The sequence below is a fragment of the Pleurodeles waltl genome, chromosome 3_1, assembly GCF_031143425.1.
Source record: "Pleurodeles waltl isolate 20211129_DDA chromosome 3_1, aPleWal1.hap1.20221129, whole genome shotgun sequence".
NCBI lineage: Eukaryota > Metazoa > Chordata > Amphibia > Caudata > Salamandridae > Pleurodeles > Pleurodeles waltl.
Genome location: NC_090440.1, coordinates 632,942,291 through 632,961,521, shown reverse-complemented (window position 1 = coordinate 632,961,521; position 19,231 = coordinate 632,942,291). Strand labels below are relative to the sequence as shown.

Here is a 19,231-nt window from a genome sequence, read left to right as displayed (position 1 = left end):
CTATCGACTAATGACAGAGCTGAACTAAATGTGGTTCTACAAGACTAACAAGAAGAGGGGGGAACAAGCAATAGAAACATCAATATAACACCCCCCTTTCTTTACTAATAAGGCACACCAAACAAAAGAAATACAAAATAATCATTTATTTCAATATTGACATCATAAATTTGGTGGACGGCTACTTCGTCCGCCTTACTACAAGTGCATTAGGACAGAGTACCCGATCACCAAACTTTAAATCAGGTCTACTGTCTTTGTGTGGGCGATAAAAAGATTCATGCGCATCATTCTCCAAAATTGTTTAGACTTTTCACACCACTAAACTTCCTCTCACTGTACTCGCTCTCCAAAGCTGATATATTCTTCACCTTCCTGTATTCTCTTCTTACTCACCAACTTAATCAACCTCCTCTTATTCCAAATGTTTATCAGCCAGACTAGCTTGAATCCATTGAGCACGGTTCCCAAGTCTGGGTATACCCTTCCCACTTAGGGCAACAAATGCAAAAAGACCAGATGTTGGACAGAAAGTTGAACAGTGCAAGCATTCACCCCCAGTCACAAAGATCTGGGTTTAATCTATAATTTTTTTGCTCACCTCGCCACCTCAGTTCGGACCCAGCCATATGCAAATCAGTCTTGACCCTCTTCCCGTGGCCTGGCAGTTCGGGCTGGACTGTTCCCATGGGGAACAGGTTCTAGACTGATTTGCGTATGGCTGGGTCCAAACTGGAATGGCATGGCAAGCGAAAAAAAACAAAACTGATGGATTAAACCCAGATCAGTGACTTGGGGTGAATGTTTGATTTATTCTGCATTCCGTCCATCATCTGTTGTTTTTGTATTTTAAAGTAGGGCACACAAATGATGGCAGTAGGGGGGCACTAAGGGGCACAAGAAAAGTGACACTGCAATGGGTTCAGCTCAATTTTTCTTAAATATGCCCAATGTTTTTTAAAGTTTGTATTAAGTGAGTACAGGGAGGGTACTAAGTCGTACTCTCTATTGTTTATTGATGTAATCTCATTAAGATGGTGCTCCTTACATGCTTTCTTCGTCTATTCAGATCCTTCAGTCTGCATAGCCCTGCCTTACTCTTTTAGAATGTGTTTAGTTGTATGATGCTATAGACGAGAGACAGATGTAAATGTGTCTGAAAAGTCTTCTTCTAACAGGATTTTGGCATTTCCCAGAGCTTAAAATGTATCTCTGAGCAGTTTGAGGGAAATGCTTACACCTTTCAACATTTGACATTTAAATATTGATCTCAGCCAGCTTATCCCTAATTTATAACATATGAGTGAGTTTAGAAGCCATTAGGCCCAGCAACCCCAAAATCAAACCCCTCCCCAAACCAAAATATTTGATTCTCAAAACATATAACTTGGGCCTCAACCTAAGCAATGCCTGTGCACCATCTAATGAACACTGCATCTACTGATCCCAGGAGAACCAGAGAGATCTCAAATCCATGAGCTTAGTGCAAAGAATGAAACCTACTTTCATGAAATTCACTTGCATAAGATAGTGTATGTTGTTCCTGTTGTTTCCACTTATTCACAAGTGAATTAGCAGAAACAAGAATTGAACAACTGTAAACTATTAATTCAGATTAAAATGTGTCCGAGCGATCAACCATTCTTTTATTCTTGACTATGATTGCCAAGAAAGACTGTGCATCTTCAAAGGTGTGGGATATTCCATTAAAAGTGATCTTCATCCTTGTTAGAAATGGGGTATTTGGTTGGCAGTCAGGTTACTTTCTGCCCAAGCCAGGACCCTCACTCTAGTCAGGGTAATGGAGAAACGCACTTAGCCGTGCTTACCTCCTTGGTAGCTTGGCATAGCAGTCAGGCTTATCTCAGAAGTAATGTGTAAAGTATTTGCACCAACACACATTCATTAATACAGTGAAAACACTACAAAACGGACACCACACCAGTTTAGAAAAATAGATAATATTTATCTAAATCAAACAAGACCAAAACAACAAAAGTCCAACAAACATAAGATAAAATATGACTTTCCAAAAGAATAAGAGTCTTACTTCATAGAAAACAATGGAACTGTTGGTTTTGCACAAAGTACCTGGTTAGCAAAATGAATAAAGCCACACGGGCGAGCATGCATCAATTCCTTCCTCGCAAGGGAGGCTGTGCATCATTTCTTATCCGGTCGGGTCGCCAATTCCCTCGCAAGAGAGCCAAGCATCGATTTCCAGACTGGGCACCTCAGATCCACGCAGAATCAGGTTGATTCTGACACCCAGGGATGGTGCGTAGAAAGTCCTGTCACACGGTATTAGAAAACTGTGCTGCGAGGGGTTTGTCTTGCTATCAGCAGCCGCAAGCAGGTGTTGCGCGTTGTTTCTCCAGCCACGATGCGTCGATCTCCCAGCCACGTTGCAGGTGCATCGATTTTAGCCACGAGGCCGGCGGTTAGTTGTTTCTCAGCCTCGTTGCAGATGGTGCTATGAACATTTTCCCGCACGGCATTCTGTGCGTGGATTTTCAGCTCTTGTCTGCCAACTTCACCTTTCAAGGGCCCAGGGACTGGATAGGACACTACTTGGCAGGACAGGAGTCTCAGCAGAGAGTCCAGATGATAGCAGAGGAAATCTTTGATGGCCCTTAGACTTCAAAACAGGAGGCAAGCTCAACTCATGCCCTTGGAGATTCTTCACAAGCAGGAATATACCACAAAGTCCAGTCTTTGTCCCCTTTCACAGGCAGAAGCAGCAACTACAGGATAGCCCAACAAAGCACAGTCACAGGCAGGGGCAGCACTCCTTCCCAGCTCTTCTGCTCTTCACCTTGGCAGAGGTTCCTCTTAGTTCCAGAAGTGATTTTGAATAAATCTAAAGTATGGGATTTTGGGTCCAATACTTATACCCCTTTTTGCCTTTGAAGTAGGCACACCTCAAAGGAAAGTGTCTGTTGTTCACAGAGCTGGAGACTGCATTGTGAGACGGCAGTCACAGCCCATTCCAGTGTAAGAAGCCACTTCTCCCTCCACTTTAGCAAAGATGGCTCTTCAGGATATGCAGACTGCACCCTGCTCCCTTTGTTTCACTGTAAGGAGGGGATGCACAACCAGCCCAACTGTCAAACTCACCCAGACAGGCAATCCACAAACAGGCAGAGTCACAGAATGGTTTAAGCAAGGAAACGCCTACTTTATAAAAGTGGCATTTTCAAACTAACAATCTAAAAACCAACTTCACTAAAAGATGTGTTTTAAAATTGTGAGTTCAGAGACCCTAAACTCCAAATTTCTACCTGTTCCCAAAGAGAATATGCACTTTAATATTATTTAAAGGCAGTCCCCATGTTAATCTATGAGAGAGATAGGCCTTGCAACAGTGACAACTGAATTTAGCAGTATTTCACTGTTAGGACATGTAAAACACACCAGCACATGTCCCACCTTTAACATAAACTGCACCCTGCCCATGGGGCTACCTAGGGCCTTTATTGGCGGTGCCTTACATGTATGAAAAGCAAATGTTTAGGCAGGGCAAGTGGTTCACTTGCCAAGTTGAATTAGCAGGTTAAAACTGCATACACAGACTATGCAGTGGCAGGTCTGATACATGTTCACAGGACTACTTATGTGGTTGGCACAAACAGTGCTGCAGGCCCACTAGTAGCAGTAGATTTACTGGCCTAATGCACCTCTAGTGCACTTTACTGGAGACTTACTAGTAATTGAAATATGCCAAGCATGGATAACCCAATCAACAATACAATTTTACACAGAGAGCACTTACACTTGAGCACTGGTTAGCAGTGGTAAAGTGCCCAGAGTCCTAAAGCCAACAAAAGCAGGTAAAAAAAATAGGAGGAAGGAGGCAAAATGTTTAGGGATGACCCTGCAAAAAGGGCCATTTCCAACAATCCTCGATGGACCAATAAATCCAAACTTTATATTCATATCTCTCATCCTAGTTTTATATCCAAGAAGACCTTCCTAATCTGTTCTGTTTCCCTAGCATAATCTTGTACAAACAAGTTACAATGTGATGCAAAGTAATTGAAACATCAGCAATGGATTAACTAATTAGAACTCTTTGGGTCATCTCCTTTTAAAGTATGGAAGGAGGCTGTGTCTGGGGCAAGTCAGTCCAAAAGCTATCAGTTTGGGGCAACACCAAATCCACTAAAGTATTTTGATCTATTGATACCCCAAATCCTAATGCTACGTGTTGGACCTGGAGCTCTCTGCATGGTCACCTCTGAACATTTTGCCTTCACCCCTCCATTTTTTCTGAATGTGTTTTTGTTGGCATTAGGTCTCTGTGATCTATCACTGCTAAGCAGTGTGTGTTCTCTCCCTAAAAAATAGTGAAGTTGGACTTCACATGTTTAAAATATTTTATTTACTTGTGAGTCCCTATTATATAGTACTTAATGCACCCAGGGCCTGTAAATTAAATGTTGTTAATGAGCCTGCAGCACTCATTGTGTCATCCACCTCAATAGCCCTTTAAAACATGTCTCATGCCTGCCACTGCAGAATGTAGTGCCGTTTTAAGCTGCCATTCTGTTCTGGAAAAAGAAACCTTTTGTCAGGCCTAAAATGAGCTATTTAATACCCATAAGCTACCCTTATGCTAGGCCCTAAAATCCCACACAACAGGTGGCATGTCATTTATAAATTATTTAAGTTTTACCTGTCCTGATAGTGAAAACTCCTAAAGCCATTTTTCACTACGAAACGGCCAGTCTCTCCCATTGGCTAACACTGGGCTATAATAGTACATTTAGTAGGAGCTAACTTTGGATTGGGAGCATATAGAGGTATGCTGTTTAAACCCAAATGAATTAAATCCCACTTCTGCCAGTGTCCTGGGTCACTGAATGGCTTTTCTGTTGGAGTTAGTGTATACCTCCCAGACAGTAACACAAAGAGGACTAGATGTGAGCAGGATAGGCCATTCTTCCAGGATAGCTAGGGGTGGAGATGTGCCCTTCCCCACTTGCACTTTTCAGAGGTCTTAATGTGTGTGCTACTACTGAGTTTCTCTAGAAGGACAGCAACTTTTAGAGTGAACGGACTGCTACTTTATTCCCAGAGACTTTATAGACTCAGAAGCCATAGAGAAAATGGATGGAGCCACTGCACAGCCATCACTTCTCTGCTTCCCTTAGGTCTGTCAAAACCAAAGATGAGGTGGTAAGAGATGGTTAGTTTCTTCAAGCAAGGAGCCTCTTCTCTTCAGGTATCATGACAGCAGTTTAGTGTTACTTTGTGCGCTCAAGTACCTTCACTGCATTGTTCTCCAGCCACACCTTCTGCATCCTGATTAGCCATAGGACACCCATTGTTGGACCTGGCCCTTTTACAGGGTCATTCCCCAGACTTTTTGCTTGTTGCCTCCTTATTTTTCTGACCTTTGTTGGCTGACGTTTTGACTCTGAGCACCTTTTCACTGCTAACCAGTGCTAAAGTGCATGTGCTCTCCCTTACAAAATTGGTATGATTGGATTATACCTAATTGGCATATTTAATTTACCTATAAGTCCCTTGTAAAGTGGTATCCCTACACCCAGAGCCTGTAAATTAAATGCTAATAGTGGGCCTGCAGTGATGCTTGCACCATCCACTGAAGTAGCCTGTCAAACCTATCTAAGGCCTGCTAGCACAGAGCCTGTGTGCACAGTTTCCTGCCACAGGGACCTGGCACCTAATTTACTTGCCAGGCCCAGAACTCCCCTTTTACTACCTGTAAGTCACCCCTAAGGTACGCCCTAGCTAGCCCTTTGGGCAGGGTGCCGAGTATGTAGAAGGCAGGACATGTGCCATATTGCTTGTTCTGTCCTGGTAGTGACAGACAACATAACTTGGTGTCTCACTGCTGTGAGTGCTGCCTCCTCATAGGATTGCATTGGAAATGCTCTGCCTTATGTGTAAGGGGTATTGTCAGATTTATGAGGGGTAGCGTAGGCATGTTTGGTATGGTTGTGATAGTGGTGAGAAATGCTGCTTACTGGAGTAGGTGTATTTTTTATTACTATCACAGAAATGCCACTTCTAGAAGGTGTGCATTTATCTGTGCTTATGACTTTGGTGTTTTTCAGCTTGCCTCCAATCCACGTCTGGGCAGACTGACAGTTGGGGCTTTGTGCATACTTCTCAGACAGCCTGAACACAGGGAGGGTGGAGGTGTCACAGAGGTGCATCTACATATTGTAAAGCCTTCATGGGCTGAGAGAAGGGAGAGGCGGGGCACGCCTGCATTTTTAAAGGCTGTGCCCTGGCCTCACACAATAGGGTCGTTTACCACCCAGTGATGTTTGGAGTCTGTGCCTGTGCTGGAGGGGAGAAAGGGCACTCCCAGAACCAGTTGTAACTGGTTGGAACCCCCCCTCCTGGCCATTGTAAAACACACTGTAAACCTAGTATAAGTACAGGGGAATTTTCCCCACAATTTAGACATGATTTTGGACATTCTGGGGACTCCAGAAACCCTACCTGGGACTGGACATAGGACGCTGTTGAGAGGACTTACATGGACCCACCTGGGATTGCTGCTGCTGTGATGTACTGTGACCTGCCTGGTCACTAGGAGGACCTGACAGTGATGGTAACCCTTGTGCTGGACTGTAGCTGGGTCCCCAGCCCTGTGCTTCCTTTTTGTTCTCCCTTGTCTCCAGGGGCAGGGTGCCGTGGCCCCTGACCCTTGCAACGATCCTCATCACGAGGGATGATACACCTGTAAATTTTGCCGCACTTGCGCTTAGTGTACCGGCACCAGGACTGCCTTAGCGCTTCGTGAGCGCTCCCTCTGTGGTCTCCTCAGTTTGCGCTTGGAAGTGCGTTGCTTGGGAAATCACAGCCGCAGCCCGGGCTTGTAAAAGTGCCCTTGCACTTTGATAAGCACCCCTCTGCTGATTAAAATCACCACCGCAGCCGGGGTTTACAAAGCGCGAGTAGCATGCGCTCTTCAGTGCCCCCGGGGCACAGTCCGCTCCCTAGAGCACCCCGGGGCACTAGCTGCCGAAGAAACACCGCGGCGGACCAGGAACAACTTTTCACACTTGCGCACCACATCAGGTGCGGGCGAGTGCCTCCTCGGGTCCCCGGAGGGGCCCGTGCTTCCAACCAGCCTCAAAGCAGGACTCGGGGAAGGTGCAGGGAGTGCCCCCTTTCCCTGGTCTCTGCCCCAGGAGCAGGACGCTCCTTTTTCCTTCACGTCGGGCATTTCCTTTCGACTGAACTCGAGAAGGGAGACCTTCGACGGAAGTCCCTTCCCGCCTTTGCCCCTGATTATTGTCGGGCCTCGCCTGGCCCCCACCCCGAGGACAAGGTGTGAGGAGGCCCAGGCAGGCCCCCATCTAAATCGCGGACCCCCAGAGGGGCCTGTTTTATCCAGAGGAGAGGGTGCGGACCGCCCCTCTCCCCCTAGGAGCACCACATGGCCCTCATTGTGCGCACAGGAGCCCCGGGGGCCCCCTCATGCTCTGTTAGGCACTGGGAGTGCCTCTTCATATCAATCAGGTACTGTGGGGCACATATTTTGCTCTAATAATGTGATATGGACCATGGGGGACTCATAAGTTACCTACCTGCTTTTATGACATAACATATATGTGCTGATGTTCCTTTTATGGGCATGACTAGCTGATAAGTATTTTTTTGACTTGTGATATGTTCTCTAATGTTCCTTTTATGGGTATTTAGGAGTGATTTATGACAAGTGCATAGAATTCCTACTGTAATTCCTGACTACTGCTTATGTTGCAGGATCCTGCGTACTTACGTGTTCTAATGTGACAACTGCATATCCTTGCAGAGTATTAGTAACTTGTGTAGCGTTCTGACAACTGCTAAGGTAGCAGGGTATTACTTACGTGTAAGGTTGGTCTAATTATGTTTTGTGCAATATAGATTATTTTTACATAGCTCAGTGCTGTGTTTACTTTGTGGTGTACATTTTCCACGTGTGTTGTGTGTGTTGTGCAACGCTTTATACATTGCCTCTGGGATAGGCCTGACTGCTCGTGCCAAGTTACCAAGGGGTGAGCAGGGGTTATCTTGGACGTGTAACTCCCTTGCCCTGACTAGAGTGGGTAGGTTCTGCCTGGCTGAGGTGCATACCCTAGCCAACCAGAAACCCCATTTCTAACACCCATGCAGAGCACTGACACTTTTATTACAAATATATGATTGCTGCCTAAGCCATGAGTAGAAAATCCATCTTTCAGCTGTTTTCCACAAATCAATTTTCTCTGTGGACTCTACACACATGGCATTTTACTGTAGAATAAGGGCAGTTGATGCGGTTGAAATAGAAGAAATTTGTGCAGTTTATGCTGATTGCTTTTGTGTGATTATACAACATTTCTAGAAAAGGTGTCGAAATTACATGTATTGGTGCGAAATGTAAATCCGTCAGTGAGTGCTATATTTGAGTCAAATGCTTCCTCGCATCAGCTATTGACAAGAAGATACATTTCACGCTATAAAAGTAGCATTAAAAACACAACTGCCTCGAACAGTCGCATGCGTGGTGTTTTTCATGTTGTTTCTGCGGTATAATGACCCATAATTATGTGATTTAGTGCAATGAGGTAATTTCATGAATTCTGCGTATGAAGCATAAATGGACATTTTTTAAGTTACGTGAATTACGCTGGCATAAATTCAATTTTTCCCTTGCCTGCTAAATAGTTATGAAACTCATGCACCCTTCCTCTAGCAAGAAAAAATTAGAAAACTGTTTTAAAATAAAATTGGCATAATTTACTTATTGTAACAAAGGTGTGTCAATTATGCAATGATTACGCAGGAAGCAAAAAAATCAAAATATCAGATTGCCTCTCGCACATCCATGTAGAACAACAGGTTAGGGCCGTGTTTTCAAAAGTAAAGAAAGCTATGTTTAAATATCAAATTATAAATATAACACTCTGCAAGGTCAGCTGTAAATGTACATTAAACGTTTTTCGTAACCGTTAGAATGTAAGTGGAATATTTATACTCTTTTTGCCCCCCCATTTGCGCCATTTTTTCACACAAGTTTGGCGCAAACTTAACTCCATATTTATATTTTAATGTTAGACAGTCTAGCATCAAAATATTGGAGTTTGCACCATTTCTTGGATGCGTGCACCTACCTTGCATCAATGAGATGCAAGGTAGGCATTCCCATCCAAAAAATGGCACTATCCCTATAGCACCATTTTTATCGCCCAGTGCAAAAATGACACACTGGTGGGATGCAGCTCCAAATAATGGTGCTAAGCTTGCTTAGCACCATTATTTTTGCCTGGGTCAGACCAGGCGTTAGGGGACCTGTGGGCCCATTTCCATGGTCAAACACCATGAAATTGACCCGTTGGTGCCCACCCCAAGCCTCAGGAACACCCACAGTAGAGGGACACCAGAGGATGGGGGATCCCATCCCAGGTAAGTAGGGTAAGTAAGGGTGAGTATTAGGGGATTTTCTGTTTAAGTGCCATTGAGGGGCCCTAAACAGGCGCCCCTGCATGGCACTGGTGGCGATGGCCATGCCCAGGGGACACTGGTCCCCTGTGCTGGCCATTGGAGTGGTGGGCTTGACTCCTGTCTTGGCTAAGACAGGAGTCATGTTTTTGGATGGTTGTGCGTCTGCAAATGATGCAAGGCCGGTAAGCAGCATTTTTTTTTTGCCCCTAACCAGTCTAGTAGCATTTTTATATGCAAAATCCCCTTCACCCCTACTGCCACCCCCTCCCAGCTAGCATCTTTTTTTTAGACGCTAGCCCAAACTTAGCGCCTGCTTGCATCATTCTTTAAATACAGCATCCGGCTAGCATTGTAAAATGACGCAAGACAGTGCAAAACTTTTTGCTGCAAAACTGTGTTAGCGCAGTTTTGTCGCAAAAAGTATACATCTGGGCCTAAATCTGAAGAGTAAACTATTTGCCCTATTTGTAACATTGAAACAACATGGGCTGAGAACCATGGGGCAGATTTATTAAAAGTGGCTCTGCACATAGTGCTGTGCCACTTTCCTTGTGCCCCTTATCACCACCCCCAAAGCCACCATGATAGTGCAGTATTTAAAATATGGTGCACCATGGCGGTAGCTAGGGTGACTAGCATCATAATTTTTTAAGCTAGCTCAGCGCTTTGCAGGATTAGCATAAAAAATGATGACACTAATCCTGAAAAGCACCCAGAGGCCCATTGTATTCAATGGGAGCCCCTGTTTAATGCCTGCACTTAGCAGGTGTTAAACAGAGGCTCCTTTGCACAGTTGTGTGGCAAAAAGTATAAATCTGGGCCCAAATCTGAAGAGTAAACTATTTGCCTTACTTGTAACATTGAAACAACATGGCCTGAGAACCATGGGGCAGATTTATGAACAGTGGCGCTGCACATAGTGTGGCGCCACTTTTCTTGAGCCCTTTAGCGCGTCCCCTAACGCCACCATGATAGCGCTGTATTTAAAATACAGCGCACCATGGCTGTAGCCAGGGAAGCTAGCATCATACTTTTTTACGCTAGTCTGGCGCTTTGCAGGATTAGTGTAAAAGATTATGACACTAATCCTCCAAAGCACCCACATGTCCATTGTATGTAATGGGACCCTCTGTTTAACGCCTGCACTTAGTAGGTGTTGAAAATGCCGATGAAAATGGCGCAAAGTAATCTCATAGATTCTTTTGTGCCATTGTTACGGCCCCCCTAGTACTGGAATGCCCCCTTGCATACGTGGCGCAAGGGATTACAAAGTGACACAATGCAAGCATTGCGCCACTTTGTAAATATGGCTCAGCGTTTTTCGCCTCGTTGGGCTACATTCGCGTAAAAAAATAACCCAAATGTGGTGCAAGGAGGAGCTAGGGTCTCTTAAATATGCTCCCATGTTTGTGCAAATTGTAATTTAAGAGTCATACTTTGGCCTAAAATCCATTTTGCTGAAGATATATGCCACGGTCTTTAAGCATGTAAGTAGGGAAGGGCAAACGCAATAAATGGATTAATAGCTTGAGCAACCTGAGATGGTGGCTTAAACCTTTTCCTCTAGCAAGTCTGCTGGAATTTAAGGATAATTGTTATTTTTCACATCTATCCCTCTCCTGAGCAAAGTGTTATAATGGCCTACTTCTAAGCCTCATATGACCAACGAATGGCTTTCCTGTCACTGCAGCCCTGTCCGAAATCCTATCTGCTTGTCAGTAGGACTCATGACGCTTTTTTTCTTTTAGAGACAATGCAATGCAGACCTGGAGGAGCATATGATCACAAAGGGTAGATACAGATGTTTTTTTGATCATTTGGGGACCAGAATAGGCTACTTTGTGAGGCGATGGGCAATAAACTAGAATAATTATCAGCAAGACTTAAAGCTGCACTAATTCGATATCCACCATGGCATTGCCTCTGCTGTGAAGGTAGGAGAGATACCTGGTCGCAGTGCTGTAAAACGTAGGTGAAGAATGTGCAGGCACTTTATCTTGATTAAATCAGGGACTCTTAGAAATAACAGTAATTCATCTGATTACAGCCAGTTCACTAATCTGCCTAATTTTACATTCAAAGTTTACTTTTGGTTAAAAAAGGAACCCAATTCATAATTTTATCCTGATGCCTATATGAGAACTGCGTTTTTTCATTTTGGTAATTAAATATTTGTATCTAAATTGGATTGGGATTTTTTAACCTATATCGTTCTTATCTGCTTGTTGGTTTAGAGCTGCTCTTTATATACTACATGAAATTTCGTTTTAGGAAGATCTTGCTCCTTGAGCCAAACTGCTTTGGTATGTTCACTATTATTATTATTTATACAAATAGGTCTATCTTCTAGGTGGTATATTTTCCTAAGTGTGTGGGAGCTCAGCCACAATTCGCAACAGGAGTGCAGCCGCTCCCTTCCATAGTTTATAAATCAAATTTCCTACGCATGTATTGTAAAGATTTCTGATTGTACACTCTGGTCCTGATTCACAAAGATAGCTTACATTTTTGAGAAAGTTGACACTTTTGAATGCATTTACGGCTTTGGTATTCACAAACTCCCAGTGTAAACTCGCTACAGAAGTGTAAGTGTCATGTCTCTACCCCCAGAGTAATGCAATTGGCTTACTCTCATGTGAGTGGGTGATGCCCATTCATAAACCCCTCCTTGGTCCTCCCTAAATCTCTCCTATGCTTCCCTAATTCCAACCCATTTTGGGGTAAGGGAGCCCCTTTTCCTACCCACTCTTTCCAATCCGACAGATATTTACTAGTAAAACGTATACTTAATTATGAGGAGACTTAGCAATTGGGCAGAGGACTCCGCATGCATAAGTATTGTTCGGGTGGAGGCTGAAAACTGTGTGCAATTTGTAGTACTGGTTGTAGTACTACAAAAGGTACTATACAGTGCAGTTTGTGAATCAGGTCCTTTGTTTTTAGCCATTTACTGATTAGAACTCAGCATCTAGTTCTTGTTTCTGGGGGACATTGTCCAGCCAAAAACCACTATACAAATGGACTGACACTGTACCCTGCAGCAGCACATCAGAGTGGCTCAACACCAACATGTTAAAAATTCGCTCCGAGCCTTACCACGTGAGTGAGCCGTCTTTGAAGGTGGCCCCAGCAAAGATGATGTCATTCTTGTACTTGCAGGTGCAGCTATCTGCAGGGACACACATGTTATAGCTATCCAGGTAGGTACCTTCTGGGCAGCCGCAGCCCTGCACGGGAGTCTTGACCACATCACATAGCGAGTCCCACTGAGTCAGCGAGAGGCAAGTGGTGTTACAGTACCTCACAGCATTGCTGTACACCATGGACTTGGGACAGTTAGCCGAAGGATCTAAAACGAGAACAAAATCAGTAGTGAGCAATAAACAATTTTCGCACTAACAAACCGAAGGTGTACACGATTAGAAACCCAAATAACAATTTGCTTTGATAGTAGATGTAAGGGCGTAGTTTCAAGATATCGTAATTACCAGCTTTATGTCAAACTATTTGCCACACATGGAAGTGTTAAATGTCTGAGGTAGGTGAGATTGATGACAGGCACACATGGAGCTAATTACAGTTGTAATATATATTGTTGCTCTGCACGCCCATCAAATCTGTTCACACACTGCCTTTTCTTTCTCCTCCTGGAGCACTATGTAGATGAAACTGGTGAATGGACGACGAGCATGTACTTGCAGTCCTGGTGTTTCAGTAGGGCGATATAAGGCACATTGGCCTTAACGAGATACCTTGAGTTGTCCCCAAAGTTGTACATATGGTCAGAAAAACCACCTTTTACTCTGTACCAAGAGCACACTGGAAATCTTTACGCCATTCCTAGGTGAATGGTTTGTGTGAACCGGGCTGAACTGGTGATCATGTTTTAAAACATGATATGCAGTATTTTAAATGGACAGGTACTCACAGGTAATCAGAGGTACTGAATACCTGCACTTCTTTAAATTGAAAGTGGGGGTAACTGCAGTTCTTAACAGAAATGATTTACATCTAATAAGAGAGTTCGAAAACGTCTCAGTAGCAAATAGATACGTTAGTGAGTAACTACTCTTTTGAATTTACATGAAAAAGCACCGACGATGTCATAAATAGGTTTAACTTACACTTAAAAGTGCAATTTTATATTCAAAGAGTTCAAGCCTTTAAGACTGCATGACACCTCAGTGAGGAAGGTGTTTACATTAAGATGTGTGTGTTAACCATAGGTCACAGGTTAAAAAAGTCTTACTAAAGATTCTGCCTTGTATTCTTCAGAAAATGATAAACTGAATGCAATTAAGTTGGGTGAAAGTAATACTGCAGTAACATTTATTTACAGTAATAGGAAAGAGGAAAACTGACAGCTTTATTCTGTAAATGTTAACAGTAAGACTCTTTCAATGAGTTGCTTGAAGAGGTATCCCCTTGGGGGGTGAGCACCAGTCTAGATCTTACTAGCTCCGTGTTCCCACACCCAAAATTACCAGGTGCGAGGATACCAGGCCAATTTTACTAGGTAAACCGAGCCGGAGGTCCGAAGACATTTTTCACGTAATAGTGATGTAAAATACCTGTCTCTGAAATGGGAATGCACTGACCATAAAGGACCCAGAGATTCTGACTCTGACATTTAATGTATCTCTACCACTTAATTACAGGCATCTCATAAAGAAAGTCAGATTTTAAACAAAGAAACAAAAATGTGCCCTGCCTACTCTGTTTACAGCCGTATTACCAGCGGGATTGGTAACAGGCCACAATTGGAATCATGTGCTCCGAAGAAATACCGCAGACCTCGTGCGTTTCCCCCGGGGATTATTGTCTCCTTGGAAGTGGGGCAGAGCCTGTGTCGGATAATCAGATACAATTATATCAACATTTTCAATTATTTTAAATATTGTACCTTGTGAGTTATTCTCCTGTCTATATTAGGCATTGCTGAGAAAATGACTAAAATAAAACTGGAGTGACAGAAACTCACAGTATGAGAGACAGACAGAGAGAGAGTTTTTTGCCGATTATACATCCATTATAAGACTCCATGAGAAGGACATATAGAGAGAAAGAGAGAGAGAACGAAAGAAAGCTATTCCACTGTGATAAATGCACATTGTTTGGGAGGCACAATTAGAGAAAGAGAGATAGATTGGGAGGTAGAGTAAAACGACTCTAGGCACTATTAACCATAAATTAATTTTGAGATGCTACAAAAGTAGAAGAGAGACCGAGAAAGTGAAATAGAAAGGAGTCTCCACTCTAGTAATTAGATGTTCTTTTGCATACACCATTCTGCTTTCACACATGTAGTTAATAGCAATAAGTCATTAACGGCTTGTTTTTTCTGTACGTGCCTTTATTTGCTGCTCCTTTGTTTTTGTTTTGTTTGCATTTCTATTATTGCTCTATCAGCCACAGCCACTACTCTTCTAGAGACAACTATGGGTATTGGAGTATTCAGAAAAGAAGACATTGTGCTCGACATTCGAATTCAATGCAAAGAGCATGATCATCACTGTCTCAAAGATCTTTTGAGAAGCACAGTTCTCCACGTTGCACATTCCTGCAGCTAAAGCTGTCTGCTACAAATCTCCTGAATGTGGCACATGACTAGTTCCAGATGGTATATCTGAAATAAGGTAGTGGTCTCTTTAGGATTGCAGGCATCTGTCAACAGGCGTGTCATCAATCACTGGGCCAGCAGTCTTTTTTTTTCTTATAGAAAGAGTTTATAATTTTTTTCTTTTGGCAGGGACACAATCGATAGTTACAGATCACGGCCCCACACAGTGGACAAAAAGGAAACAGCTTCATCATCCACAGTACTCAATCGCACCCCTTATCCCAACATCATGGGACCCTCCATACATCCCATACATTGTCCACCATTTTCTCTATATTTTGGAGTGTTTCTTGGGACACCCACATGGTGCGTAAATGGGATTCTTCAATATCGCACAGACCTGCTCTCCGGTCCCCAGGTGGGAGAGGGGGGATGAAGGGGGCTGTGGGGACTTCAGATGCTTTCCAGTGTTTAGCATGTCTTTTCGAAATCAATGTCTCACGCACCATCGGTGTTTTATTGCCCCTTGATTTTTGCAGATCATCATGAATGCCCAGTGGAACAATTTTAGGTGAAGCGTCAATTTTGTATCCTCATACCTCAACAGTCTCGAATATTTAACACCACTAACGATGGATAATTGGACATTTGCAAACCACATGGTAAAGTATCCCATTCCCTCCATACGTCCCAAACCAGTGAGTCATGCCACCCCTTGGGCTTTCCACAATTGCTGGAGTGTAAAGTGCATGTAATGTACATATTTCAGGTGGATGAAGTGCAAACAAGTCAATATGCAAGGGCCCATAGTGCCATGCATGTCACATTCCTCTCAGCCTCATCCAAGGAGCCAAGCCACACCTCCTATCGTGTTCTTAGACTTGATAGCTTGCCGGGAAGTGAGTAACAAGAGCTCTGATTATCTGAGAGATTCCACCTTTAACCAGAGGACCATGAACAGTTGCAGCACCAGTGGGTTTTATTTGAGCGTCTTACATTGTATGTCTTGGTAACTCAATATGGTGTGTTTAACCTGAAGATAGCTGTAAAACTGGATTTACGTAAAGTGAATTCTGTCTGGAGGGTTTGGAAGGATTTCATGTGATTGCCCTCCCACACTTCTCCCACCGCTGTTATGCCTATCTGCTCCCATCCCTTCAATCCCTCCAGATGTGCCACCTGGTCCACCCATATACACACCCAGTGAAGAGTTTTACCTGTCACTCAGCTGTCCCATCTCATCCAGTGTAATGCTGCCCTCCTGGCCTGGAACACTGTCCTGGTGATTTCAGAGAGAGACTGGGGAGAAGTGTCTCATATAGGATGTCTACAATGTTGTCCAGATTAATCATCAAGACTTCCACCCTGAAAGAGGGGTCCTCCAAGCCACAGTGTAACATTCATTCACCACCAGGTTTTGTGTGGCCCATTAGCAACAACATATATCGACCATGGACAGTCCACCGTCATATGTGAATATTACGCATTTACCAAACACTACTCTAGGAGACTTGTTAGCCCATATAAACTTTCATGTTCTGGTGGAAAAAGGGAAATTCTGGATGCTAAACAACATGTGTAAAAGCACCATCATCTTAAACAATCCCCCACCCTGCCCATAAGATTAAGGAGTAGTTTTGTCCATATATGAAGGTCACCCTGGATTGTGTAGATGACTGCCCAAAGGTTCAGGTTACAGACCAGCTTGTGTTCCCATGCCATATGAATCCCTAAGTAGCAGAAGCTCAGGCGACGTATGGGAAGAGGCCAGTGACAGGCCTTGTACTCGCAGTCACATCTGAAGGGAGCCAGGAGAGATTTATATTAGTTGTTAGAAATGGGCTCTTTGTTTGGCATTCAGGTTACCCCCTGTCCAAGCAAGGACCCTCACTCTAGTCAGGCTAAAGAAGAATCACCGTCAGTTAACCCCCGCTCACCCCTTTGGTAGCTTGGCATAAACAGGCAGGCTTAACTTCAGAGTCTAGGTGTAAAGTATTTGTACCAACAAACACAGTAACTCAGTGAAAACACTACAAAATGACACGACACAGGTTTAGAAAAAAGGTATCCCTCCCTGACCCTGTTCCCTCATTCACTCTGGCCTCTAAGGGCTTTATAAAGGGTACATTGGTACTGGTGTGCTATAGTTTCCAAAGTCAATCCTATCATACCCTCTTTGTAAAGTCAGCGTTCTTTGTCCCCAGGGAGTGAGGTCTCTCCTGGAACTCTGGGTTCCATGTGATCCTGGGTTACCTCATCCTCTTTCTCCAAGTCTGATGAAGTTGGACCTTCTTGGCATCTCTGAAGCACCCTCCAGGACCACTTTGGCCTCTGAGACCCCTTGGTCAGACCTTTTTGTCCTGTCCCTCAGACCCAGGATTGTTAGGTCACAGTGGTGGGTGAGTCATCTAAGGTGGTTGCTGTTCCGTCAGCCAGTCCCATGCCTCCTCAAAGCCTGCCTTAAAGAAGCATGATCTACCTGCATTGGTCACTGTCAGGTTCGCTAGAGATTGGAGCATATATTATAGACCCATGTCCCGAAGCTTTTGTTTTACATAGTCATATGATTTCTGCTTCAGTTGGAGGCTTTGGGTCTAATCCAGTAACATCATCATGCATCCAGATTGCAATGAGAGTTACCCTTTGCCCTCACCCCACCAGGATGGTATCTCTGTCCCATTAGTTCAGCACTTTGGCAATCATAGGTGGGGTGGGGCCGTTGGATGCTTTTGTGACCCATGCATCTGTTCAGTGATGAAACATGGAGATAGTTGGGCAGGGTATATCCATGGATTCAGAAAAAGTTTGGGTGTCAATCCCTCCATGCCTTCGGGGAACCCAAGAAAATGGAGGTTGCTTCTGTGGGCTTTATTTTTTGTGTCCTCTCCCGGGTCCACAAGGATCTTAGAGTTCAAGATCAGGCACTGTTTTAGGGCCATGGATTGTGTCTTCTAGCTCAGAGATACGGCTCTCTATTTTGGGTTTTACAGAGGCCCTGCTGCAAAAGGGCCACATCCACCCACACCACTTGTTATTTGCATTTAAGGGCTGACCAGGAGTATTGTATCACTTGCTGAATTACTGTAGTGTCTCCTCCTTCATGTGTCTGGTCACCCTCAGGCTCTATTCTAGCCGTCCCCTTTTGACTATCAGCCAGGGCTGTGAACTTGTCTCTCTTGGTCTTGGCTTGTGCGCGGGTGCCTCATTTCCATTTTTGGATCCCCGAGGAGACATCTCCCAGGATGCTGTCAGCCCTGGTGGCTCCTTATGTTTTCCCTCCTTGGAAATCAGAAGAAAGTAGGAGGAGTTCCTCAACTGTAACCACATAAAACAGTTAACTTCAGAAATCACCTAGATTTTGTGGGGAGGACTTCTGCAAAGGTGAATAGTGAGTGATGGGAATTTGCTGGATTAAAAGCAAGCCATGTGATGAGTATCTAGATCATTTTTGTCAGAAATTGGGTTTCTGGTTGTTAGAATATGTACTGTGTACAAGCAAGGTGGTCGATGGTAAGTTAGATACACAAAATAAATTAACCTGTGCTCACCTTCTGGTAGCTTGGCCTAAAGCAGGCAGGCTCATCTTAAGAAGCAATGTGTAAAGTATTTGCGCAACACACTCACAAAGTAACACAATAGAAACACCGTAAGAGGTTCCACAGCAGTTTAGAAAAATACAAGATATGTATCTGAATTATGTAAGACAAAAATGACAAAAATCCAATCTGTAGATCATGAGATGTGAATTTTAAATTAATAAATATGGAAGCAGTGCTTTGAAAATCATTAATGAGTTTGTCCCGGTAATCATTATTTCCACAGTAGTTTAGACATGTTGCTGTTGTTTAGCGTGCAAAGCTTGTCATTAGTCCGAGTTAGTTAGATAAGTAGCTCAGCATGTAAGGGGGCGAGGGCCAACAGCAATCACCCTGTGGGCCCCACAACACTCAAGACATTGGAAAATAGATGCCATCTGTAAGTGCACTTGGGTGCAGGGCATTAGACTAGGGCATTTCGGGCAGACGGCTGTCAAGCAGCTCTGGTGTCGTCCTGGCATTCTTGTTGTTATGGGGACCATGCTGAGGAAGTTCCCTTAGTGCGATGGTCATGTGAAGAGCAGGAAGGTGGTATGCCTCTTCCAGGGATGTTGATTCTTCAGAGCACTGGCATCTGTAATGGTGCAGGAAGAGTTGTGAAGTGGAGGTGTGGTTAAATGAA

The 19,231-nt window shown here is 43.9% G+C and overlaps 1 protein-coding gene across 1 annotated transcript in view; it reads right to left on the bottom strand.

The window, feature by feature from the left end:
* Positions 1–19,231, bottom strand: part of LOC138284404 (mucin-5B-like) — a 528,306-nt gene that overhangs the window by 263,039 nt on the left and 246,036 nt on the right. Inside the window, exon 16 of the mRNA XM_069223140.1 lies at positions 12,550–12,802. Coding sequence (XP_069079241.1) covers positions 12,550–12,802 — 253 coding nt within the window. The remainder of the gene's footprint in view (positions 1–12,549; positions 12,803–19,231) is intronic.